Source organism: Arvicanthis niloticus, chromosome 4 (assembly GCF_011762505.2).
Source record: "Arvicanthis niloticus isolate mArvNil1 chromosome 4, mArvNil1.pat.X, whole genome shotgun sequence".
Lineage (NCBI taxonomy): Eukaryota > Metazoa > Chordata > Mammalia > Rodentia > Muridae > Arvicanthis > Arvicanthis niloticus.
This window is the reverse complement of record NC_047661.1, coordinates 12,589,701-12,616,916: the sequence shown is the minus strand read 5'-3', so window position 1 is coordinate 12,616,916 and position 27,216 is coordinate 12,589,701. Positions and strand designations below refer to the sequence as shown.

At 40.0% G+C, this 27,216-nt stretch overlaps 1 protein-coding gene across 1 annotated transcript in view; it reads right to left on the bottom strand.

Moving 5' to 3' along the window:
* The window catches only part of Spata16 (spermatogenesis associated 16), a 283,849-nt gene that overhangs the window by 235,375 nt on the left and 21,258 nt on the right, over window positions 1–27,216 (bottom strand). The window contains exon 2 of the mRNA XM_034500996.2: window positions 20,942–21,574. Coding sequence (XP_034356887.1) covers window positions 20,942–21,556 — 615 coding nt within the window. The 5' untranslated portion in view covers window positions 21,557–21,574. The remainder of the gene's footprint in view (window positions 1–20,941; window positions 21,575–27,216) is intronic.

Genomic DNA, 27,216 nt, shown 5'->3' with positions numbered 1-27,216 from the left:
CTTTCTGCATCTGTAAGAGGTTAATAATCATACCAACCTCTTTGATGTTTAGTAAATCAAATGTCGATGTGCACTAGCCACCCAGTGACTTTTGCACATGAACGGTAAAACAAAACAGAATGAAAAACCACTTCCAAGCATTCAAATAAAAACAGTCTTAGGCCAAACAAACCAACCAACAAACAAACCCCAAAACAAAAAACTAGCTGTTAACTTTTCTTTAGCTATGAAGGTGAAGTTAAAAGTTTCTTTCTCCCTTATCTCTTAGGGATAAAGAATATATACAGTAATTTATACATTGACCTGTCATCCAGCTATAAACTTCATTTTTTTTTTTTTTGTAGTATCACTGGAGGCAATTGAGAGGCAACACTTGACAGTGGTCTGTTGATGCCATAAAAGAAAACTATCCTTTTTTTCAAGTGTTACCATGTTGCAGTAATATTTAAACCGGCATGGCTCAATCTGGCTTGTTGTTATGGGGCCGCCATATTTCGGACTAGACAAGGCCTGAGGCCATGAGCAGCGTCGTGCTCCTGCTGCTGCTCAGCTCTGTGTGGCTCTGACTGGACAGAAGCACAGGCCCTGGCAACCACGAGACACCAGTGTGGGAGATGGCTCTGCCAATCCACCATGCTGTCTCCACAAAGCTCCACAAAGCTTGGCTGTCCTGGATCCATGTTCTCCATGGCTCCTACACCTCTCCTTCTCCTCTGCCCCACGTTAGGTGCCACTTCTTGCAGTAATATTTAAAAATGCAGCTGTGCGGGCCGACTATCTGTATGGTGGCAGCTCTGCTAAGCTCAGGTCTCCATGCTCCGTGGCCTGAAGCCAAGCGCTCCACAGCTGGAAGCGGCCAGCCAGAAACACCGGCCCAGTACCCACGAGACGCCATTGTGGTGGCTATATCAGCCAATCCACCATGCTGTTTCCACAAAGCTTGGCTGAACCCCAGAAAATACCTGCCATCCATGCAGTACCTGGTAGAAAAGAGACTCTAATGTTTAGTTATTATCCAAGTCTGCCATGCTGGCATCTCGTGGGTGCCAGGGCTGGTGCATCTGGCTGCGTGCTCTGAGCCGAGCAGCGGTGGCAAGAGCACATCATTGCTCTAGTCAGGAACAAGGCGGCCCCATAAAAACAAGCCCAATTGGGTGCCACTGTTTTAAATATTACTGTAACATTACCATTTCTTGGACAGAATCCTGAGATAGAAATCATGTTTGGCAGAGTCATTATTGATTGACATTTATGTCCTTTGTTCTAGCGTAAATATGTAGCAGGAGAAATCAATGGATTATACACGATACTAATTGCCACAGAATTGAACCAGGAGCAACACCTCAGAACTGTAGTGGCAAGCTGTCTCCAGGTGAAATACCGTTTTCAGTAGTACCGCCCACTCTATTTCTCCTCTAAGAATTTCTCCACAAGTAATAGCAGCACTGTGTTTGACATCCTAGGAATAACATCAAAATCAAAGACATTCTAATCCTAAATACTAATACTCAAGTCACCAAAGGAGACCTTGTAGAGTTTGGAATCTCTCAATATAAGAGAAATAATGCTTTTTAGCATGAATTTTACTATTAATAGTGTTCAAATTTTATAGATGAAGAGTTTTTTCATAAACGTCTAACATACCTTGAAAATATGAACACGTGCTTTATTTTAGAGCCAGTCTCCTCCTGGCATAGTCAGGGGGTACTCTGGTCGGCACTGGTCTTGCTAAAGGACAGTAGTTGGGTTTTAATGCAAGTTTATAAATGAACACAAATTGAAAGATGAAGTCAAGTGGTTCTCAGCTGCTCTACAGAGCATCATATGTGTTTACCTGTACAGGACTTTCCCAGCTTGTTCCCAGTGTAAATTCTGTACCCTCCTAGGCATCAGGGAGCTGGGATGTATAAGAACACTAGAATGGAACATCAGAAAAAAAACGAGAGGGAAAGGATCCAAGCAAACGCACAGCTGCTCAAGTCATACATCTGTTTTATGTTTCTTAAAGCTCCGATTTTGGAAAAGATAAAATGTGGCAACATGATGGTTTGGTGAGAATAAAGAAACAGGCTTGCTCATATGGGGATGATGGGGTAATGTGGGATGCTCGTCAAAATCTCAAAAACGTGTAAACTCTAGGAATGTAGCCTGCACGTGTCTGCATCCTGGCACAATGCTGTGTGTTCAAGGTTATTTTCCGTAGGACTACCTGTAACTGCAAGGCACTGCAGATACCCTAGGTGTTCATCAAGGTTGACATATGTCCTTAAAACAATGGAATGCCATGACATCATAAGTGTGATATCCTGATATAGAAGGAGCTTTGACCCTCTCAAGTAAAAGCCTAGATTAAGGGAGACAACTGTGTATTGCCATTTGTTTGTGTTTACGGAATTGAAATTAAACAGTGGTTGCCTCTTAGGAAACAAAGTGTCTGAAGTATAGGATATGAAGTGTCTCCCCTTTTAACTGTGTGAGTATATTGCTATTCAAAAACTGGACAATTTAAAATATATATATAACAGAAAGAGTGAGATCCACAGCATGCCCCCTCCATGGACCAGTCAACAGTGTATGGGTGAGCTGATGATTTACCAAGTATCCTTCTGTCCTAGCTCCTGGCATTAGGATGTGCATATATGTGTGAGTGTGTGTGTGTGTGTGTGTGTGTGTGTGTGTGTGTGTGTGTGTATATGTGTGTGTGTATGTGTGTGTGTCACAGGTACCAACACCTCTCCCCTCTCCCCTCCTTCATCCAGGACGTCTAGGCTTCGTTTTCTTTTTCTTTATTTTTTTAATTACCTCTTTGCAACCTAAATTAACAAGGGGAACTGATAACAGCACTGCGATTTCTCAAATGGACATTTCCATGTGGAAGGCTGCTATCCAAGTGCTGCCTCCTGGCAGAACTCTGACCACAAACACCAGACATCCAGAACCTGCTTTCAAATACACTCTCAGTGTTCTTGCCACCCAAGCTGCCAGGCTCACACACTTGCTTGCTTTAAAGGGGAGGAGTCTCAGCGTGAGTTGGATTTGCTGAGAGGGCCTCCAGGTGTCAGCCTAGGGGTCCTGTGAGATGTGTGAGGTGACATGTGATGTAGTGTTAGGAACACAACTGCTCCGACACTGTCTTTGCTGGTTTTATTTTATTTTATTTTATTTTGCTTATGTAAATAAGAGTTAAATCAGTTCACTCTGAATTTGATGTTGATACCAAGGATGAGCTACTTCAAATTCATTTAAATAATCTTTTTATTTTGCTTTATAGATTGCTAAAATAAAACTGGAGGCCAGGAAATGATGAAAACGAAAACCAATCAACTGGTGTGAAATTTCCTGTTACTGCTATTCACACCTTCTGAAGACATCAGAGAGTGGGAATATTGATTATTTTCATCATTCTGCTTGGTATTTAAAAACATTTCTGGATTGATTAAAGCTTCCCCTGCCAACAAATAATTATCATGCCTATCTGGGAGCCCCTGCTCTAGGAATGAGCCACAGCAAACTGCATTGTGTGTCACGTGACCAGCAGACACGTGCCTGCATGTATGTGTACACAAAGTGAGCTCCTAAGGCCTCTAGGGGGTTCTCGCTTATGGATAATTTAAGTTAACTTGTTGAAAACTCTAGGTGAGTAAGGTGGTCCATTTATTAAAATGCCGTGCTTACTAGTATATGCATGGATACATTTCCCTGGAGTCATCATAAACAATTACTCAGTAATATTTCAAATATGAAAAACAAGGGGAAAATCCAATAAATATAAATGAACATGTCACAATATACAAACAACCTTGGTGACTAACTTTAAAGGTGTGTTATAAAAGCAATTTATCATTGGAGCAGCTCGCACAGTCTCTGCACTGCTTTGCTGCTAGTGCTTTTCTGTTAGTATCCACGCAGGAGAAAAGGAAGCAGAGGCACAGGGGACCAAGGGACAATCATCCCTCTGCACTGCTACCCATCAAAGCTCCCTTTCCCTTTGTCTGGGCTGGTTGAGGTTTCCAAGAAGCACATTTCTGCACAAGGGGATTACAAGCTGACATCTACTTGGAACAGACTATCAACTAGTAAAAATTGCAGGAGGGAGTCCGTTTCTGTCCCAAAGAGAATCTCACTCCTTAAAACAAAGCACATCCCAATTCTCACTGTACATGGGCTGTGCTGGGGGCTGTGCCGGGTGGTGTGCAGTGTGCTGGATGGTGTGTTGTGTGGTGTGTGGTGTGCCGGGTGCTGTGCTGGGTGGTGTGCTGGGTGGTGTGCAGTGTGCTGGGTGCTGGGTGCTATGCTGGGTGGCTGCCCCTCACCCTTTACTGTTGCCAAGGTACTTCCCCATCTTTGCAGCTTACTACCTGACTTCTAGGAATTTGAAAACTGGCTATTTTCCTAGTCTTTGATGAGTGGCCACTTTTTTTATTATTATTATTACTGAATTTAATCCTCTAATTTCTCAATTTGGAAGCCTTCCCTTTCTTCCTCTCCAGCTTCATTTCCCCTTTCTCCTCCGCCTTCTTTGCTTCTCTCTCTTGCCTTCTCCCCTCCCCACTTGCTAATATTGCTGATTCAGGTCTGCCCTTACATGTCACATCTGTAATCACACCCAGAATCTTACAATGGCTTCTAGTATTTTCATTCTCAAATCTGCCTCCGAACGCTGTGGCTTTCACACCCTTAGCATCAAGACCCACAGCATTCCATGCCTTCCATTCACAAACTGATTCTCCCCAGCACACGAAAAATGGTATTTCCTTCTCCTCATTCATTTCTCTTACTTAATCTGGTTTTTATAGAGAGATATATACCTAAATACTTAGAATAAGTTTTTCAAAGGAAAAGTTGCTTTCCAATGTTCAATAAACTCGAATGCTTTTCTCTTCTTTTCCTCCTCCCTCTCCTCCCCTTCCCTCTTCTCCCCACATTCACTCTTCCTCTCTCCTCTCTCCTCTTTTCTTCTCCTCAATCCTATTCTTCATCATTCCATTCTATGTGCTCCCTCACGTTCAGATTCATGATTTCAATTAAACACAATATCGGTCAGAGCCCATTAAGTTGATTCCACAACTTAGTCACACACAGGTCAGGACTCGGAATTGAATAATGTTTTTTCTCTATACTGGAGTATATAATAAAAATAAAAATTGTACTCAGCCTGTCTCTGCACTGGTCCTTTCAGGAGACTTTTCATTGCCTACTGGATGATGTCCAACACCTTGACAAAACTGTGGTTCCTGGCGCGTAGTCAGTGTTTCTAGTTCTGTTTTCCCTATTCATTCTTCTCTGTTATCCTGGTGACACCAATTCCTTTTCATTTCAGCTTACTGATTTCTTTTTCTGGTTCTCTCCTGTCTTCATCACTCTTGCTGTTTCCTCCAAATCAAGGCTTGGATGATGGGAAAATACCTAGCATATTACATCATATTACGTCAAGGTCTCATGTACTGCCTTTAACACCAATTTCAATGTCTTTCTGGTGTCTAAAACTCTCCAGAATATGACTCTATCAAGCCTTATTACAATGTCATGCCTCCCCCAGCCAGCAGGCATTTTGTTGTATGCTTCTTCTTTAGGTCTCCATGCAGGAAATCATGTTTCTCTCATTCAGACAACAAGCTCATCTTCCATTCTCTCGCTCTCCTATTTTTCCATTCAGCTATTTATCTTTTGAAGTCCTGTGTAAAAATCCTTTTGTCTTTTCCATGAATACTTCATGTTTTATTAAATCTATCTTTTATTTCATAGAGATGATAGTTTCCACCTTACTAGGTTATTATAAGGATAGAAAAGTTCGCGCATATTGTCTGCTGCATCGCTTGCTCTCGTCATCCATAGACTCAGTTAAATTTTGCCATCCTAAACCTTTGCTCTTTAGAAATAACACAGAACACTTGATTTGTTTGTGATCATGTGTGTAAGTGCTGCCACATGTGTGACATGTGCATGTGTGGAAGTCAGAGGGCAACCTCTTATGTCAGTCTTTGTCTCCTACTTTGTGATAATCTTTTTGTCATTAGCCCTTATGTATGCCAGGCTAGCTGATTCAGAAGCGTCCAGAGATTCTCCTGTGATCCTAGGATTTAAACACAGGTGCTCATGCTTGCATAGCAAGTGCCTCACGTACTAAGCCACAACCTTAGTCTACATGTGATGAATTTCTAATGCATTAACAGTGATAAGAACTATGTCTAGAGTTTGAGTCTAAATACCGTGTGAGATCCAAATCTTTGTTGTCTAATGTTCTCTTAGCATAACATCATCTGACAAGGTGAAAGAAAGCAGAAAGTGAGTGCTTAATGATTTGGCTAAATTTAACAAAGACCCCTGTGACAGGCATAGGACGGGACATCCACTTTCAAGTTGTTAGAGATGTCTGAGAAATTTCTAAGGTAATATAGATTACTCCCATTGCCCTTTGTTGCCTCTGAGTACTTGAAGATCAAATCCTATTGCTGAAGACACTGTACACTTTAGACACAGGACTTCAAGGAATAGAGCTGGAACTGACGTGGAAGCTTCCTTTCTGAGAACTCCCTCATAGCATCCATCAGACTGTGCTGTGCAAGGTGCCAAGGAGGAGGTACAGTTGGTCCTGTCTGTAGAGCCTATACATCACAGTTATTACTGGCCTTGCAAGATGTCTATGCCAGTGCAATAGTGGCACTTTTGTCTCTGGGTAACCAGCAGCTGTCACATTAGAATTAAAGCATTTTAGTCAGAAGTAATTCATAACTGTTACTGTAAGCATAGCCAACTACCCATGGCTGGAGAAGTGATTGACCTCAGAGGAAAATCCATTAGTGCCATTTTCCTAAACTAAGGTAATTGCTAACTGTAGTCTAAATGTTTACCCTTGTATACTCACAGAGAGAGCACTTCTCATCCCTCACCTGAGAAGCTTATTTTTGTAACAGGCAGCAACTATTATAGATAGCCACTATTTGTCAAAATGTAGAGAAAAGGTGACAGCGTGGTGCCCAACCCAATGGACACATCTACAACACAACCTCTGTAACTAAGGTCAGGGGAAATCACGGAGATGGGGCTGGGAGAGTGTAAGGGCCAGAAGCCTAGAATGTATGCTGTAAGTCAGAACCTTCTATATGTCAGGGAAGCTACAGCTGTGAACTCTCAGCAATACCAGCAGAATACATATATCAAATTATATATATATATATATATATATATATATATATATATATATATAATTTTTAATTAAGTCTGTGATCATTACAGATAAAATCTGTATCAATTCAGGTACAGAATTCTCACACAATTCTAAATTGTAATCAAATGATGATCCTCTCAAGGCTCACATGAACTAAAACTGATGATTCTTATGCAAATGCAGGACAGTGTTACAAAATGCCACTCTCACCAGCTAATTTTAATTTCCAAATTTCTTGCAGGAGCACCAAAGACACACAAAATTAAAAACAGCAATACTCACTCTTTTCTGCTCTGCTCCATTTCAGCCTTATATATTACACATAACATATATACATGTATATAATGCATATATGTGTGTATGTGTGTGTATATATGTGTGTGTGTATAATGCATCTGTGTATATATGTGTGTGTATATGCATACATACAAAAATAATACTTGAAGCAATCATGAATTTGGGAGGGAGGACACAGGAGATGCAGGACTCATGTTGGATTCTTACTCAAATAAGATAATTTTTTATACAAATGATTTGTGCCTGATTTTATGATATAATTCACCCCAAAACTTAGTGATCATCTATTAACAATTAGCAATATCATTATCATCGCTGCCACCACCATTGACCAAAACAAGTGCTTCAGTATTTTATTTATTTCTTGATATAAGTTTGATGGTGACATTCATGTATATATGAGTCTAGTGTTGTAGGTTTCCATAACAATGCATATACATAGAAAACCACACAGAGATCTTGCAATGATACACATTTCCTTGGATATTACTCCCTGCCTAACTAAATATGTCTCTGATAGTGATAGAATTATCTCACAGGTGGCAATAAAGTGTCCCCTGTCTTAGTGAATATCAAATGAAGTAATTGGGAAGCTAAAAATTAACTATTAAAACAGAAATTTCTCACTAACTTTCTTGTACATAGCAGCATCTGAAGAGTAACCTATATCCCACTCCGTGTTAGGTTTCTGGGACAGAGTAGAGTGGATTTCTTTAGTCAGCCTGTCAAGCATCTGTCCAAACACTGAGCTGCACTATGAAGCAAGGCTGAAGCAGCAGCAGGGAGAGGAAAGAGTGGCCACCCCTGTTTGTCATTTTGTGTAGTTTTGGTGGCTCTGCAAAAAAAAAAAAAAAAAAATTAAAAATAAAATTGGATAACAGGAGTGGTGTTTGGTAATATTATCTAGCACCTGCATGAGAATCATCAGTTTTCATGCATGTGAATTCTGAGAGGATCATCAGTTTCATTACAATGTAGGAATGTGTAAGGATTCTGTAGCTGAGTTAATGGGGATTTGATTTGTAATAATCACAGAGTTAACTATTTTAAAATTATGTTAACATTTACTGTCACTTGAATCAAACAAAAAATGACTCTTGTAAGCTACAGAAAGGACCTCACTCATCAGACAGATTTTGATCAGCGTCCTATAGATCAATCAAGCACTTTTTGTGAGGCTTTCAGACATGAAGTGATTTTAGTATTTCAGAGAGAGAAACTAAACAGTCATTAGTCAGAGTTTAGCATCAACATATTCCTAGGTATTTAACAGGAGAGGAGTCATTAAGCAAATTAATTTTCTTTTGAATTTGTTTGAGGTAATTTTAAATGTAGGCTTCCAAAGAGTAAATTTTTCAGGCCATTTAAGAATACTTTATTTTGGGTCTGTTCCTGTGCCTGGAGCAGTTCTAAGGCATCAGCTCTGCACCCAATCTCCAAAAACCCAGAGGAGGCTGGACTTTCTGGAGCTCTAACACGCCCAGGAGTGTAAAGGACTTGTTTGTGTGTTTTTTTTTAAATTTTTTAAAATGCAGGATGCTGAAGGAGCATGGTGGCTGCCAGAGCGACAGGTGAGACATGCTGATGCCAGGACAAAGAGTGATGCTGACCTGTGAGCTTGCTGAGTGCTCTGACAATGGTGACTGAGAAGCTGTATTGGACTTATGTTCCTGATACCCCTGATGGGACAAGCTGCCTTGCCTCAAGTTTTTAGACCTTGTGGAACAGAGAATCAAAAAGAGAAGTTATAATGACTCTTGTATTGTTCTTAAATGTGACCAGTTATTTGGACTCAATCATGGTGGTGTAGAAATCAACCTAATATTAGAAATAACAGTCTTCATTTTGAAGTCTGGTTCTGGAAATTTTCAGAGACATATTTGGAAATTAGCTGCAGTTCTCTATGATGTTATGTTAGCAAGAGATAAAAAAAGTTGGAGCAGGATCTGGATTTCAAACAGGTGTTAGAACATGTGTTAAGGCTCTTTTAATTATAATATTAAAATTACTTTTGTTTTTCTACAGTATTCAATGTAAGTTGCATTGATTGTATACCTTCTAATTGTGTTGTTGTTTTGAAATCTGGCATGTCAGTTATGGAGGTTATAGATCTTTTGTTTTGTAGCCCTGAGTATCACAGGACCTTGGTATTCTAAAAATAGCCTGCAAGTACTGGAAGAAATGAGTCAGGCTTTAAGCAAAAGCAAGAGGGTAGTAGGCTTGATTATTGCTGGTATAACAGCTTTAATTACATTAATTGCTAGCAATACTCCTTCTGCAATTGCTTTGACACAAGAAGTTAAGACAGCTACTTTTGTTAATCATTTAGCAAAAAAAAAATGTTACTAATGTCTTGAATATACAAGAGGATTTAGATAGGCATTCGGAAGAATGGATTGATGCTCTGTATCCTTTTCAAATTATTGGAAGGAGGTTCAGAATTTAAGGGTAAGGAGCCATCTTGAGTGTCATGCCAAATACCATTGGATTCATGTTAGTTCTAAAATTTACAGTGGTAGTCATTATAATTAGGAAAAAGTTTAAAAACACTTGCAGTGTATTTGGCATGATTCTAACACCTCTGTGGATGTTTTAACTTTATGTAGTGAGCTTATAAATTTCAAGAATGCTGCTCTGCTGAGAGCTGATGTGGTAGATACTGCTGATAAAATTACCCATGGCCTGAGGTCAGTATTTCTATGTTGGTCAAGCTTCAAGAATGGCAGTTATAGCTTGATCATGCTAGCCCTTTTAGTCCTGGGAATATTTTTATTCCTGCCCATTGTATTAAAGCTTGTCTTTAACAACATCAACATGTTGGCAGCCAAAGTACATGGCCTGAAACTGAAAATGGACTCCCAGACAGAGTTACTAAATTTACTGGCTGGCAAGCCAAGGACGTGGTAAGATTCTGCACAGAGCCTTAACAACCTAAGACAGAAGTGCATTGCTTTTAATAATGAATATTCCATGACCAGTAAGAAAGGCATTCTTCTTAGAATGACCTAGGACTGGCTCAGTCTTGTTAATGAAATAAAAAAGGGGAAGAGGCAGAGAGCCTTTGGGGCTGCTTGGCAAGAATCTGACATGGGCCAAGGACAAGAAAATGGGCTTCAGGCAGGAATCTGACCTTAGGCTAGAACAAAAAAGTAACTTCAGGCAGAAATCTAAACCCTAAGCTAGAACAAAAAGGTAATTTCAGGCAGGAATTTAAATACTAGGCTAGAACAAAGAAGTAATTTCATGCAGGAATCTAAATTTTAGGCTAGAACAAGAAAGTAGGCTTCAGACATGAAAATGACTTTGGGCGAGGACAGGCAATTTGGCTCAGATATTTTGGTCATCCTGATAAGCCCTTAGAAACAGTGATCACGGGAGTGTTCACACAATTTTGTTTATTGCCTTGTTTTTTTCTTTGACTATTTCTGTTTATTGTATTGCTTGTTCCTTAACTATCTGCATCTATTGTATTGCTAGTTCCTCAACCTAGAACTGACCTTAACACTTGCATGTAATTAAAATAGTATAAAAGCCAAAAGGATGAGGGGGGTACAATGGGGGGATCTAGGGAGGGGAAATGGGGAAAGGGGATGACATATGGAATGTACATAAATAAAATATCCAATAAAAAATAAAATAAAATAAACAGCTTTAATTTAACTAATTAAACCAGCAAAAAATATTTTGCTTTTTAATTTTTAATTTGGCATATTCTGAGTTTATACACAGGAATTGCATGCACTTCAGAAGATGTTGAAGATTCCAGGAGTGGTCACTGGCGCATTTCTGGATATGTATGCCATGAGTAATGACCACATCTACATGGCGGACATGTGACCTGGATTGTCTCATGGTTTTATTTTGATGCCTGGTTTCATCATGTAGCCCAGACTAGCCTCAAACTTTTGATCCTCAAGTTACTGATATGACAGGTTTGGACCACCATACTCATCTCTAGATGTTGTAAAAATAGTTTTAGGATGTTTATATATCTACCATTTCTTTCTAAATGTTTGATATATGTTATACCTATTGTAAGCAATTAAAAGGAGAAGTGGGAGTCAGAAGAAAGTATGAGATAGAAGAAAAAGAACAGGGATATGAAAAGCAATCTTTTCACTACAGTCAGGAACTCAAAGTTGTGGTTCTTTTCAATGAACATGCAGAACATTGGTTTTGTTAAAAATCAGTTACGTATGAAGGAAAGAACTCATGTGCCCCAACTTCTTACTGCCAAACTACAACTATTGGTTCCTGGTAGATTCTGGGAGAGGTAGTCATTGACTTCAGGTGTGTCCCCACTTCTGAGTTCTCTGTGCTCTGATAGACACCTGCAAACCCATGGTGTCACTGGTTAACCTCCTTAGAAAACAAGGTAGACACGAAAGAGAGAGAAATTTGTAGGCAAGAGGGAAGGTGGATGAGGTGGGCGGGAGCTAGAACAGAGTGGGGATGAGAGTAATCAGTATGTATTGTGTACATGTATATTATTGTCAGTGTGTCAGTGAGCAAACTTAGGAAAAGAAAATCATTCAGTTTATCTTTTTATTTTTGAGGTCAAGAGAAACACACATTATGTATTTTTCTGCCAGAAAAATTTGCTAACATTTTTCAAGGATCTTTAATCACTAAATTCTTATTGGTTGTGGATGAACAAACCCAGCAACAATCAAAAACTGAAATGTCTAATCTTGAGCATACAAAGTTCAACAGTTTATACCTGGCAACTGCGAGAAAATGAACTATTTCTGGCTTCCTGATTTGTGCATTTAAGAGAAGGCTTGCATTTTTGTCACAAGCAGCTAATCATTTACAACAGTCTTTGATGGAGATCATTCTTCCCCCAAAGAGTAATATAGTAGAGAACAATGCATTATTTGGGTTATTGTTTGGACAATCGTAAATATAATTAAAAGCAGATTAGATTTTTTGTTTCCTGGTTCTCAAGACCAAACCCAGAATTGTGTGCACACTAGGTAGATGCTTAGGACTGCACATTTTCAGTGTTAATCACCCAAGAGAAGGACTATGGATTAACAATGCTATTAACAAGCAGTTGGGTAAAACCCTTTGGAATGCTGACATTTTAAACTCTTAAGTTTTAAATACATCGTGTGAGGCTCAAGAAGTTGAGTTCTGTTAGAACTTGTACATAAATTATACTTTCATCATGGTTTGAATTAAGCAGTTGCTGACATCCTGCATGACAACATTTGGCCACTGTCATTTCTCCCTCATTGCACTCTGAGGAGTAAAGAAAGTCGATCGGTAACACCACACAATGATACAGCATCAGTCAGAGATTCTGACTCCAAACTCAGCATCAAGCTAAGTACAGCCCTAAACCTTCATGGATGCCTAGAACTGTAATGGTAGGTATATGGTACAGTTTCCTGATGACATGCCCAAGGGTGAAGGCAGCCACCTGACAACCAACTACTGCCTGGGCATAAGCCCCAGTTACCCAGAGTGGCTCCTGGAACAACACCATTGACACCATTTGAGAACTTATTTTGAAGTGAGGCATGTGAGATCTGCATTTTAAACAGTCTCCCTATACAACTTTTGTATACCTTTCAGTGGGAAGAACAAAGAATTTTGGGCACAAAGTGCCCTGCCATAGACTGGGTGTGGCCCCTTAAGGAAGTAATTTAGCTTTTGAAAATACCAGGTTTTTGTTTTGTTTTTCTTGCCTCTAAAGGGGATGTGAGTAGCCAATTTAAGGAGTCATTGTGATGACATATTTGAAAGTGAATGTCTTGAACTAGAACAGGGTTTAGGGCAAGTTCCCCAGAATTTGCTTAACTTTGTTTTCTTCCCAGAAGGAAGACAAGTTGAATCTCAAGGCAGTTTGACTTTGCATGTCCCCAAAGGGTAATCGTGCTGAACATTTTCAAATATTTATTGACCATTAGAATTTCTTCCTTTGAGAACTGTCAATTTGATTTATTAGCTCATTTATTGATTGGATAGTTTTCTTAGTTATTTAATTTTTGGAGTTCTTTTCTACATGGTGCTACTCAGATGAACAAATAGCAAAGATTTTGCTCCAATTCTGGTGAGGATATCAAGAAAGAAGAGTCCCAGTGTGGATGTATACCCATGCAATGACTATGGAAATCTGTATGAAGGTTTCTCAATAAGCCAAAAATAGAAATACTTTATGATCTAACTCTTCATCTCTTGAGTATATACATGAAAGACTCTAAGTCAACATACTGTAGCGATCTTGCACATTTATACTTATTGCTACCTTAGTCACCACTGCCAAACTTTGGAACAAGCCTAGGTATATACACTGACAGGATAAATAATTGTATTTTTATATACATTATATACACACACACACATGATTTTATTTAGCTGTGAAGAAATTTGAATTATGAAATTATGACATTTTCAGGAAAATGGAACTGGGGTCATCATGTTAAGTAGTATAAATATTATGGAAAGATAAATATCATGTTTTACATTACATGTAAAATTTAAATTTAAATGTTTTTTTTTTTGTGTGTGTGTATGTGTGTGTTGGTGCAGGACATGAAATAGAAAGGGTTCTGTGAAAGTGGAGGAAGAGGTCTGATGGAGGAGATATAAGAAAAGGTAGTGAAATATATACATGTGTGTGTATATGTGCATATGTATATACATATATACAAGCACACACATATACATATATATTTTACATATACATGAATAAATGACATTAAATTGGGGATTACTAGTGTTAACAAAGAATCTAGCAAGAAGAGAAGAAGAATAGGGAAGACAATGGGTGGTTATAAGAACAATGAATAATGATCTATGTATGAAAATGTAACAATGTATCTCATTTTTGTATGCTAATTAAAAACAATGAAAAAGAACTGTATATTGAAGTCAGGAGGAAACCCACAGCTGTGTAGTACAACAGCCCAGGTACCCAGTACCTGATTCTATTGCATAAAGCAATACCGTGTTAGAATCCATTTAAATTAGCTTTCTGGGATATCCACATTGTGAGGCCCTAGAGACTTGCTACAGAATTATTCTCAGTAGAGCAATTATAGGTGAGGCTGCCCTATAATGAGATATTTTTGCTACTTCATTAAATAAACCCCCTTGAATGGGCTCCAAAATGGACCTGCCTCCTACCAAATTCCATTACACTGGAAGTAATCTTATCAGAAGGCCTGGTACAGACTCCATCGTCTTGGAGACTTAAAGATTACCATAAGGGAAATGTGTTCTAGAACAATGATTCCCAAAAGATGGTTCTTAGACCCATGCTTTACTAATCTAAGATGAAATGAGAAACAGACAACTTCGTGAACTTTCTACAACATTATAAAATAATCCATTTTCAAAATGTCCTCCCATTGCAGAGTATGACATTTCCATTTTTTTATTTTCATTTTTCTTTCTTGTTTGCTTTGGGGGGGGGTTGTTAAGCTGCTCCATCGTTGATGACATGATGATGGGACAGTTTGTAATCCTCTCGCATATACGACAGACCTGCAACGCCAACCCACTCCCACCCCTACCCACTATGCTGGTTGTTTATTTTGGCCAACTTGACACAATTTGGAGTTATCTGAGAAGAGGAACCTCAGTTGAGAAACTACCTCCAAAAGGTTCCCCGTAGGCAAGTCTGTAGTGCATTTTCTTAACCGTTGATTGGTGTGGAAGAGCTTCTCCCACGGTGGGCAGGCCAGCCTTGGGAAGGAGGAAGCCAGTAAGCATCGCTTCCTCATAGTCTCTACTTCCTTTTTTGCCTCCAGGTTCTTGTCTTGAGTTCTGGCCTTGACTTCCTTCAGTGATGGAATATGACCCTAGAGTTATAAGCTGAAAGAAACCTTTTTCGCCCCAAGTTGGTTTTGTTCATGGTGTTTGATCACAGCAATAAAAAGCCTCGCAAAAACGTAGTTTTTAACAGATGCTTGAAATTCCCAGTTTCTGAACCACTGATATTGAAATAACTGCTCAAAGGGGATAAAGTGTTTCCTCCAGGTTGGTTGTTGGCAGAAAGGAGTGTTGGGGGAGGAGCTACGGAGTGTCAATCAGAGGCAAATGTGTGAGCTTTCTACCATCATGACTCTTGAGCTAGATATTCAAGGTATAAAGACAGAAAAGTTGTTATGCTCCACAATTCTGGATGTCCAAGTTCATGATTGGCTGCCCTGTTTGTACCTGGGTGAAGCAGTGTGAGCATGCTATGGCAGGAAGAACTGCTGAACAAATTTATTTACACCGTGATTCAGAGAGTAAAGAGGAAGAGAGAGCCTGGGCTTCCCACAAGTTTCTTGAATCACACCTTCAATGGCACCCATCTCTCACTATTCCTCTCAAAGTTTACCTTACTTATCTTCTGAAGTGTCACCTTGGGATCCAAGCCTCCATCACATGTGCCTTCGGAGGGCATTCAATACCCACACCATCACAGCAAATGGTTCAGTCGGGCACACTCAAACACAGCCCTCTTGAGATTCAGTGTGCCCAAGGGCCATCTGGGATTTGTATAAATGTAGTCTCCAACTCTGCAGGGGTGGGTCCCTCTGGAACCCTCTGTTTCCAACCAACTTTCTCCCAGCAGCACAGACACAGCAATTAAGCTACTAAGTTGTGAAATCAAGCTGTGCTCACACCCAGGCCCCACAGGTTTTAGCAGGAGACTATGAGCAGGTCACTTACTCTGATCATCCCTTGAGCAGTGACAGCAGTGACAGCAACACAACGACCCTATGCCACAGCTTATTTGGGAAACAGAATGGAAGAATGAGTGCAAATATCCCTGGAATGGAAATCACACCACCCAACACACAAAAAAAGCTCTGTGTTCTGAGTAATGAGTAATTATTTCACTGTGAGGTCAGTTGGGCATTAAGACAGGAAAGATTAGTGCCCCTGGAGTCCCTTCCTGTGTGTTTCAATCAGAACAGAGAGCTTCAGTTGTGGAGGACAAGCCTTGTTTTCTATGGCTGGTTCAAGTGGAGCCCTTTGAAGCTGTAAATCTTAAAGGGTATCTACAGACCTGTTCTAATTCAGAAGGTAGAAGCTTTTGAAATACTAAAATCCCATGATTAAGGTAGAGGCCACGGTATCAGTTTGCAGGCCACAGAGCTAGAGCCTTTGATAATTTTTCTTTTGAGTATTTTCCCTGCAAGTTACAGGAACTATCTGATTACTATATTCTTGAATGTTGGCAATTGTTATTAATTACTCCTCCCACTAGAGTATAGCAAGGATGTTTGACTAATATTTTTCTACTTAAAAATATTCTGTCTATTTCTCTTTCTTTTTGTCTCTGTCTCTGTCTCTGTCTCTGTCTCTGTCTCTGTCTCTGTCTCTCTCTCTCTCTCTCTCTCTCTCTCTCTCTCTCTCTCTCTCTCTCTCTCTCTCTCTCTCTCTGTGTGTGTGTGTGTGTGTGTATGTGTGTTCACAGAATCCAGGAGAGTTCCTATGGAGCTGGAGTTTCAAGCATTTGTGAGCCACTGACACTGGAGCTGCTGACTAAACTCAGGTCTTCCAAAAGACCTGAGCAAGGGCTGAGCCTTCTCCCCAGCCATCATTCCTGTGTTTTATTGGCATCTAACTAGTTTACTGACTAGTAGCATTCATTTAGTAACATGCAAATGTGATCCACAAAACCAATCCTACGCTTTCACTCCGAGAAGCTCTACAATTTTGATAGTGAGTAGAATTTTAGATTTTTAGTTTATTATTGCTGAGGGTACAGGCACATGCTCACAAATGCTTGTGGCTTGGCACACAAATGGAAAATAAGGTTATCTTTAAGGAGCTGGTTCTGTTATTTCAGTATGTGTTCCAGGAATCAAACTGATGTATTAAAGCCTCTATAGCAAGAGATGTTGAGCAAGCTTGTATTCACTTGTAAGTGAATTTACACAGTTATCTCCTAAAAACTACAGGGATGTAGCATCTAGGAGTAAAAATAATATAAACTACTGTTTTATCATCAGTTTATGCCTTTAGATTAAATGGTCTAACTTCTGATATCAATATAATTATAGGAGAGAATAATGAGTGATTTGAATGAAACTTCAGAACTAATCTTACCAGCATGTTTGGAAAAAATAAAGCACACGGAAATAAATTACTTCGCCAAGAACATTTACCTAAATAACAGATATTTTCTGAAATACTGAGAGTTGACTTCTTTTGAGGAGTTAAAGTCTGAGACTTTGTGGACTTCATTATCTTTACACAAAATACTACTAGAAATCTATCTGTGTAGCTTCTGATTGTCAAATACAAAGGTGTCTTAGCCTGAGTTCTATTGCTGTGAAGAGATACCACAACCATGGCAACTCTCATGAAGGAAAGCATTTAATTGGGGCTGGCTTACAGTTTCAGAAGGGGACATGGCATGCAGGCAGACATAGAGCTGAAGGCAGCAGGAAGAGAAGGACACTGGCCCTGGCTTGCGTATCGGAAACCCCAAAGCCCAACCCCAGTGATGCCCTTTCTCCAACAATGCCACACCTACTCCAACAAGGCCATACTTTTAAGCCTTGCTAAAAAGCACCGCTCCCTAATGATCAAGCATTCAAATATATGAGCCTATGGTATCATTCCTATTCAAACTACCACAAAAGGCTTTTAGATGTTTTGGAAAATATCATGCCAATCAATAAATACTTTCAAATTTCCAGAAGCTCTGGCTAGAGCCTGGTTTTCTCTTTCATTGCTGGTTCTACCTTCATCCACAAGCTAGACATACTTTGTATGCTGCCATAACTGATGGTATTCCACTAACCTAGCAAGCCTAGTATACACCTTCTGATATGTTCCTAATAATAAATACTCTTGGGGAGAGAGACCCCTTATCTATCTGGCTTCCTGTGTCCTAGAACCTCCCAGTGTGAGAAATGTCTGGAATCCTGTTTTCCCAGGCCCCCACTCCAGCTTTGTATGGTTACATGATGAAATTCTAGTCAGTCAGAAAGCAGTGGGAGTGCTGGGTACAGCACTGTGGAGAGTGATTGTTGATATATATATATATATATATATATATATATATATATATATATTACACATATGTAATACATATATATATAATATATAAAATTCTAAAGAGCATACAGTACTTATTATTGGCTAGGTGTATTTCTATGAGTCAAATATATCTCCATCTCCTACCAGATGCTCATTTCAGAATTTCTGTCATTTATAGTTAAATATTACTAAGTTCAACACACACACAGGTATTTGTAATGCATCCTTCCCTCTAGTGTCCTGGTTGTCATCTCAGCTTGTCTCCATCCTGCCTCACTTAAAAGCCACATCAAGCGAAGAGGGAAGGGCTGTCTGCATGTTAGCATCTGAGAGCCCCAAGGAAGTATCACGTTGGCACGTTTAAGTTCACGGAAAGAAGAGTTAAAGAAGCGAAGAAACCTTTCTATTCCCAGAAGCTTTTGTTTATTAAGAGACATCCTAGAGAAGATTTCAAAGTTAACTCCCAAGGTAATTAAACAAAAGCTAGGCCAGATGTCTAAGCTAAAGTTTTGGTCTCAAAATAATTACCTTTGTTAATTACCAGTAATTAGTGTCAGCATCCAAAGCTTTCCAAAAATCCAGGGGAGAGAGAAGAGGAAAAGTAGAGAAAGAAGAGCTCAAAGAGGGAGAGAGGGAGGAGGAGGAAGAAGAGGAGGAGGAAGAAGAGGAGGAGGAAGAGGAGGAAGAGGAAGAGGAGGAAGAGGAAGAGGAGGAAGAGGAGGAGGAGGAGGAAGAGGAGGAGGAGGAGGAAGAAGAGGAGGAGGGGAGGGAGGTACAATTATTTGAGCACAAGCACACCTTTAAGTCACTAAATCTTGGTGCTGTTTTTAGCATTATGAACCCTGAGTTTTATGGAAAACTGGGTATTTCCTTCCAGTTAATACTAGTATCTTGTACTCTCTTACATAGTCCTAATTTGAAATTTTACGGCACAATTTCTTCTTTTTATATCCTTTCTCACTGATGTAAAGATAACCTTTACTTTTATCGTACTTCATGAAGAACATGTCTGTCAGAGAAATACCGGCAGGCAATGCGATGACCCTTGAAGAAATGTACAGGGCTCTATATGCAGTCTTCCCTGAGTATTCTGTCCTTCGTCAGAAGACTAGGGGCTGAAATCACTCAAAGTAGAGGTGAGAGTCCTCTCAGAGGCTGGTGGATAGGCCAGGCTTTCAGCACTTACTAATGGCAGTATTATGTAGAAATAGCATCCTTAAGCTTTACATGGGCACATTACGCTTCCAGTTGGGGAGTGGATGACCCTTTATGAAAATAGATGAATTCTCTGTGTGCCACTGAATCACTTTATATCTATTTGGGAATCGTGTGTGTGTGTGTGTGTGTGTGTGTGTGTTTGTACTCAGTTCCTTTTTAAAAGTTTAGGGATAACATTCTTAATTATTTCCTATTAGTAATTCATTGTAGATTTAGACATTTTAACATGCAATGGTGGAAATATTTTGCTCTTTAAATATATACCACAACACCTTATATTACCTCTATACTTCTCTCTGGCCCCCATCAAGGTGTTCCTTGATGCACTTTATTATTATATTATATATATATTACTCTACTGAGCCTCTCAAGATGAAATGACAAAAGACACACTTTCTTTTCTTTCACTCATCTTTTGAAGTCTCCATGCTCAGCAGGCATATCTAGAATTCACTGAGATGGGTTTGTTTGCAATTAATAAAATACACAGGGGAACCTCAATTGTGCTAGGCCATTGGGACTTTTAGATATGCATTTTTTTTTTTTTTTTTTACTCCACAAGCCTGGTAGTCATCAGACCATGTACTTTTTTCGCATGACTTATTTTGTGTTTAACAGTGATTTCTAGGTTTATTTCAGTCCACTAACACCTTCTTAATGCCATGAAGGAGACAAGCTCCACCTGCTTGCGGATGGCATAATAGTCATAGAGTTCACTGAAATGGGAAGGATATTTGAAGTGATGCTGGTGTCAAGGGAAATGATGTCATTTGTGCCAAGTAGAGTATACCACTGTGACAAGAATAACATTGTATAACACATATAACATTGTATACCAAGTATAGCAAGTATAGCATGTAAAATATCAGCCTGTGCTGAAAACTAAATGTTTGCTTTCAAAGACTACATAAAAGGGACGATTTATGAACTTGCATTTAGAAAGGATATATTTCACACACCACCACCATACTGATGTGCCATTTTGGAGGTATATACCTAAATTATAAAACGAACCACATCTGTACATATGTTGCCATTTTCTTCTGGGTTTGTAAGCAGAAAAAGCAGGTTAAACACGAATAGACATGGTAATCTACCGGCCTATCTTACTTGCTTTATGTGACTTGGCAATTCTTAAGTCTGACATTAAATAATGTTACCCTATGACCATGGCTCATTGCACCGTGCTCAAAACCACTCAGCGTAATTGCAACTTGTAATTTCGTGGCTCCCTGCTCATCTATGCGGTCTTTAATCCCATACCTCAAGTGCTGTCCTGAACTGTCCTGCTGCTACGGCGTATTTCTTCTGTCTGTAGCAAGAGCTGGCATCCTTTAAGGCTACCTGAAGCCATTTGTCAATCTGTGGCAGGGTGGTGAGATCCCGGGCACTTGCAGGTGGCATCACGGTCGCAGCTTGGCCTGTTGCCTGAAGCCCAGGGTACATGTAGGACTGGGCAAATTCATAACTCACATCCTCTTCATCAACGTAGACCAGCTTCATCTCCACATCCATTATGTTCTTTAAGGGGATGTGAGGCAGAGGTGCGGTGGTGACTAGCTGATTGTCTAGTTCCATTATCTTGGTCTCTTTCTTTCCCATCAGCTTCTCCTCCCCGTCAGCTTTCCGTTTAAGGGCCACCTTCTCTAACTCGTTACTTTGTTTTTCCTTGATGCTCTTTGTGAGTTTCACTCTCTCAGCTGACACTTCAGCTTGTTTTTCTCCACAGCTCTTCTTAATTTCGGGCGGCCCTTCCAGGCTGTTAGGGGAATTTGTTAAGGTGGACATTTTCTTGCTTGTATTTATCTTTGGAAGAAGCAGATCTCGATAGACTCTCTTTACTGTTGTCTCCAAACTCCTGCTCTTGCCAGAATCCATTGGTCTACCCCTATACTCCTGCAGGGGTGAGAAAAAAGAAAGCCATCAAAACAATGGCTTTGAAACCCCACTTGTTTTAGCCAACAGTCAGCTGCATTTCCAATACTGTCTTACGCACTTATAGATACTGATCACGTAGTATACAGCTGCATTCATACTAGCCACCGACTGTTCACACTGACCAATGGATACTTCAGTCTCAAAACTCACTGAAGTAAGAACTCACCCCAACCTCATCTGGATGTTGCCTGAAAAATAACTTATGGCTGAACAGTGCTGAATGAACCTTTTTATGAGAAGCCAAAGTCATTGAATAGGAAAATCTTATACATAGCCCTAGAAGACAAAAAAGTTTTTTTTAAAAAAAATCCACTTTCTATTCATTTCCCCAGAAAGGCAGGTGGTCTCTAACTCATTACGAAGCCCATTCCTATCCTGTGTGTGCACTTGGGAGCAGAAACCACAGCCACTTTTGTGGAAAAGCTTTCAGAAATGTGAGCATAGCGTTTTAAAAAATATGTTTGCTTTATTAATAATGAAAGCCTCACGTTTGAGTATCTTTAAAGACAGCTATTTGTTAAAACAGGCTTTAGGGGAGAAGAATGTGACTTTAACCTCCCAGGGACTCAGAGCCATGCATTCATCTTGAGTCCATTGTTTCTGTAGTAATGACACGAATGTGGTTTGCAACATGAAACACATGCTAACCCACGTATAGTGTGATGTGGAGGCCTTTTCATACTAACTCTGCTCCTAGATTTGTGGCAAAATAAAAAAAAAATGCCCTAAACTCTAATAATTGCTGAATACAATTGGTTCTTATCTCATATGATTCTCTGACTTAATCATAGTCTGTACTGGGAACAATTTTGTTCCTTACTTTACAAAGAATCTAAAGGATGGGGGGGGGGGCTGATGCCTCTCCATAGACTATCAGCAGAACCTGCCCCTGGGCACTCACTAACTCCTTGCTTAGAGTCTTTCCTCAGTGCAATGTCACTCTTTACTGTAGCAATAAATATACTTACATAAGACACAAAGAGACAAGAAAATAGCCGGGCTATGGATGAATATGATCACAAGATACAACGAGAAAAAGTGTAACACTTGGGCGTCTATTAATCTCCGAAAGGGCTCCCCCACTAAAGGAAAACACTGGAGAAGCTTCTTCAAGCTTGTTATTTTGCTAATATCCATTGCTTTCCTTTGTCTACTTGAAAGGTAGCAGTTTGACTCCAGTGGACCTTTGAAACACCATGAACTCAGTCTTGACTCAGTTGATTCTTAAAGAAAAAAAAATGGAAGACAAAAAATTGTGATTTAACCTTTGAGGTTAAGACTTTTCCTTTTCCCTTTATATGTAGGTGTTATAGAAAAGGGTTAGGCTATATATGAACGTGAAAGAAACTACCATGACAGTTTTATGGCCTTATCAAGGTCAAATGGGAAAGAGAGATTAATGTGATAGCAAGAGGATCTGAGTTCAAATCCCTCCATTCACCTAAAAGCGAAGCATGTACCCACTATTTGGGTACAGAGACTGGTGGATTCAAGGTGTGTGCTGGCCAGCTGTTCTAGCTACAACATTGAGCTTTAGGTACAGTGAGAGATTGCCTACAAAAAAAATAAGGTGGAGAGTGACCAAGGAAGACACCCAATGTCTGCCTCTGGGCACTGTGTTTACCTTCACACACATGTACAGATGTACTACAGATACACACACACAGAAATATCAGATTCTAATAAGAATTATTCTGTTATTGGTTATCAAAAGCTTCATGCTAGCGTTGTGATTTCCTGACAGGATTTTATTGAGAGAAGTAAAATTTGTGAAAGATTACAATCTAGGCCAATGTATGTCCTGCTCCTTGCTAAGCAGATGTGCACAACAGTGAATCCCAGGTCCGGCCCCACCACTCTGCCTTGATCAAGGCACTGTCCTGGAGGATTCTACCTAAGGCAGTGAGAAGAAGACAGTGCCAGCCATCATTGTGTTCTTGTTTGTTCTTGTACCATAAAGGATCTGGGCTTCAGCTGGGGTCTCTGGTGGGTGGATTCCCAGACAAGCATCTATCCTAGGAAAGTTCCTTCGGTAGCACAGATACAGCTTTTGAAATTTTCCCGATGCTCAGAATAGCTGCTGGTAAGATTCCTTCTCACAATAGACTATATATAAATATGAATAATAAATGTTGGTAGGTGCACAGTTCCAAGCGTTTCTCCTAGTATCTTATCTCAGTAATTTACATCATGTACCAGAGGCTACAGAAGTCAGCCTCTCTGCCGTGGGCTGATGTAACACTGCAGCATCTTTAGAAACACTACCGTCTTATCAGGGTTGACTTCTCATCTTCAGCATGTAAACTCGTATCTATCTTTGTAACTGCCTCTCCCTCCTTTATTGCCTTCCCATTCCCCCTTGTCCTAGCCTCTTCTGACCTATCCCTAAAGATGTGCCTTTCCCTTAGGGCAAGAAGAAAGCATTTGTGCGTGAGTGTGTGTGTGTGTGTGTGCGTGTGTGTGCGTGTGTGTGTGTGTGTGTGTGAGAGAGAGAGAGAGAGAGAGAGAGAGAGAGAGAGAAGGAGGGAGAGAGCAATTCTAGAGTGCTCTACAGCGAAATGTAAGCCTTTCTAGAGAAATTACCATTTTGAATGCCTCAACGGATTTGTATAAATAGTAGTAACGAAGGGGAGAACACAGGCAGGGTGCTCATAGGACATTCAGAGATAGTGAACAAATGAGCAAACCTTTAATGTCCAGGCGTCTGAAAGTTCAGATATCCCAAACTTGTCCAAGAAACAACAGATTTAAGTCTCTGTGCCTCAACACAGAACACTGCCCTGAATGTCAATAGGCGTCCTTAAATCGACAGTCTGAAGGATCAGGCCCTAATTAACCTCTGCTTGACTGTGGCGGCAGCTGGTCACGTGACTTTAATTTCAGAGGTAGATGTTCCTTATGAACGCTGTGCTGCCCAACAGAAGAGTTATGATGGTGCTCACAGTGTTCCCAGCAGTTACGAACCTGCGGTGGAGCGCTGTGCATCCCTGTCTAGCCTTGCCCTCTGCCCTTACTTCCCACCCCTTGAACTCGAGATGAGTAAGCTTTGTTAATTCCAAAAGATGCTCATTCTCAGTCCAACTGCTGAAATTTCCCCATCTTGTTCCCACCTCGTTTACTTGTCCTAAACAAAACCACAATTCCTAGGCCAGAACTGCCCCTTTCTGTCTTCTCCAAACAGACCAGTTACATGTACGTGATTGACTTCTTCCAATCAGCTGTCTAAAAGCAGACTCATTCCCTACTTATCCAGACATGAGCTCAGAGTTCTGCATAAAGCTGTTCAAAAAAAAAAAATGTAGGTCAAAACATATGCTGTGAAACAAAGACTAAGTTACAGGCAGTTAGAGAAAAGGAAGCTGAAACCTAAAAACAGATTCTTTTATATTTTGAGATTATAATATAATTACTTCAGTTCCCCCTGCCTCTCCCTCCTCCCAATCCTTTTATACATCCTTCCCTGCCCTCTTTCAAATTCACACTCACTCTGAGCATTGCAAGACAGGAGGTGGAAGACTAAGAACTGGCGGACCAGAGGGTTTGCTGTAAGACTGTGTCTCCTAGCAATGTCAGAAGCTACACCCATAGCGTCCCACCAACATGACTGCCCACTCCTGAGCTGGGCTAGGACAACAACAGACATCCTCAAGTGGATGAGGGACTGTGGAAGCCCAGGAGACCTCGACCTATACAAAGAACTACTGCAACTATGGAATACTGAGCAAAAAAGAAATCTTTCCCATAGAGGTTTTTGTTTGTTTGTTTGTTTGTTTTTTGATTTTGTTTTTTTAGACCTGGGGAACAAATTGAGTGGACTGAATGCAGTCAGCTCTACCAGATAGTGACACTTTCAGACTACCTTGCCCTTGGTTTTTTTTAGTTCTTATTTATTTTGATAAAATATCATACTGTTTCCTCCTCCTTTTTCCTCGCTCCAACGCCTTTCATCTAGCCCTCCTTGTTCCCTTTCAAATTCATGGCCTCTTCCTTCATTACTTGTTGTTACATACATATATGTATATACATATATATTCTTAAATACATAAATACAATCTGTGCAGTATAGATACTTGTATGTATGTTTTCAGGGATGATCATTTGGTATGGATAACCAATCGGTGTGTTCTTCCCTGGGAAGACTATTGCTCTACTTTCAGCATTCCTTAGTTGGCTGTAGCTCTCTGTGTAGAGAAGCAGCCTTGTGGTCTTCCCTTTGTTCACTTTGGCTTCTCTTGTTCTGCTTGTTCAGTGCATGCATATGTGCAGTCTCGGTGAGACTTTATGGGCGGAGCTTGTGACACTGTTAGGAGACACAATCTCAGAGCAGACTCCCGGAATTAGAGTTGATCAGATCACCTTACCCTTCTATCCCCCTCTGTAGTGCTCCTCAATGTCCCTGTCTTGGCAATGGTCCCATTTCTCTTTCCTGGCTCCTGCAGTTCATTTAGGGCACGGACTCACATTTGAGAATTTAGAGCTAGGAGCCTCAGATACAAGCTAACATGCGGTATTCCTCTTTCTGGATCTATGTTACCTCATCCCATCTATTTACCTACTAATTTCATGATTTCTCCCTCCCTCCCTCCCTTCCTCCCTCCCTCCCTTTCTACCTTCCCTTTTCTTTCTTGTCAAGACAGATTTACTAAGTTCCTAAGGCTCATCTTGAATTCACTCTGAGGCTCAGGTAGGGTTTGAATGTACCACACTCCTGCCTCAGCCTCCTGAGTATTTGGCATCAGCTAGAAGTGAATTTTTTTTTTTCCTGACAGTAAAGCAAAAACTCTTCAGGAAAGAGTTGATTTTGAGAGGTTCTGGTGGATTTTGTTTTGCTTTGTTTTAATCTTATCCTGGGTGAAGCACATTTTCTTCTCAGTTGTTCAAATGAGTCATGTAAGAATTAGATTTAAACTATCAACCTCTCCAACTTCTTTTTAGTAGTCAGGTTGATTAACATGGAGTTAGTCAGCGTTCCCAAGGCTACATTTTAATCTCTACTTCAATACAAAATACTTTAAGAGAAACCTCTTTGTCGACCATCATGTCAAATGGATTTGTAGGTGGCATTCTGTAAAATGCTTCTTTAATTTTGAAGTCAGCACCGATTTTCTCATATCCACACGGAGGCACAAATAAAGAAGATCTCTAACAAACGATAAGAAACATTTGAATGGTCTCTGGGGAGGGGGTTTTATAATAAACACAGGTGCAGGAAATGAAGGGGGATCAGTATTTAGTCTTTTCTATCAGCTAACCATTTTACGTTTTCAAGTTATTTTATTTTTATTTTTATTTTTTTACTTCAAGTATATTATCAAGTTTTCTGTTCTACATCTGGGTTTCTATCACCTCTAAGGTGCAATTGGTAGTTTACATGGTTATTAGTAAAACAAATTATTAGATTTTTTTTCCCCCAGAAACAGACAACTCAAACCTGGGCAATTCAGAAGAAGAGAATCCTTAAAAATGTGCTCTCTGAAACACTCAACATCACAGTTGCTATGGTTTTCTTTCTTTAAAAAAAAAATCTAATTTTAACTTGCTGTTAAATGTAACCAGAGAGACATTATGAGGAAAAACACCTTGCTTGTTAGTCTACCAGT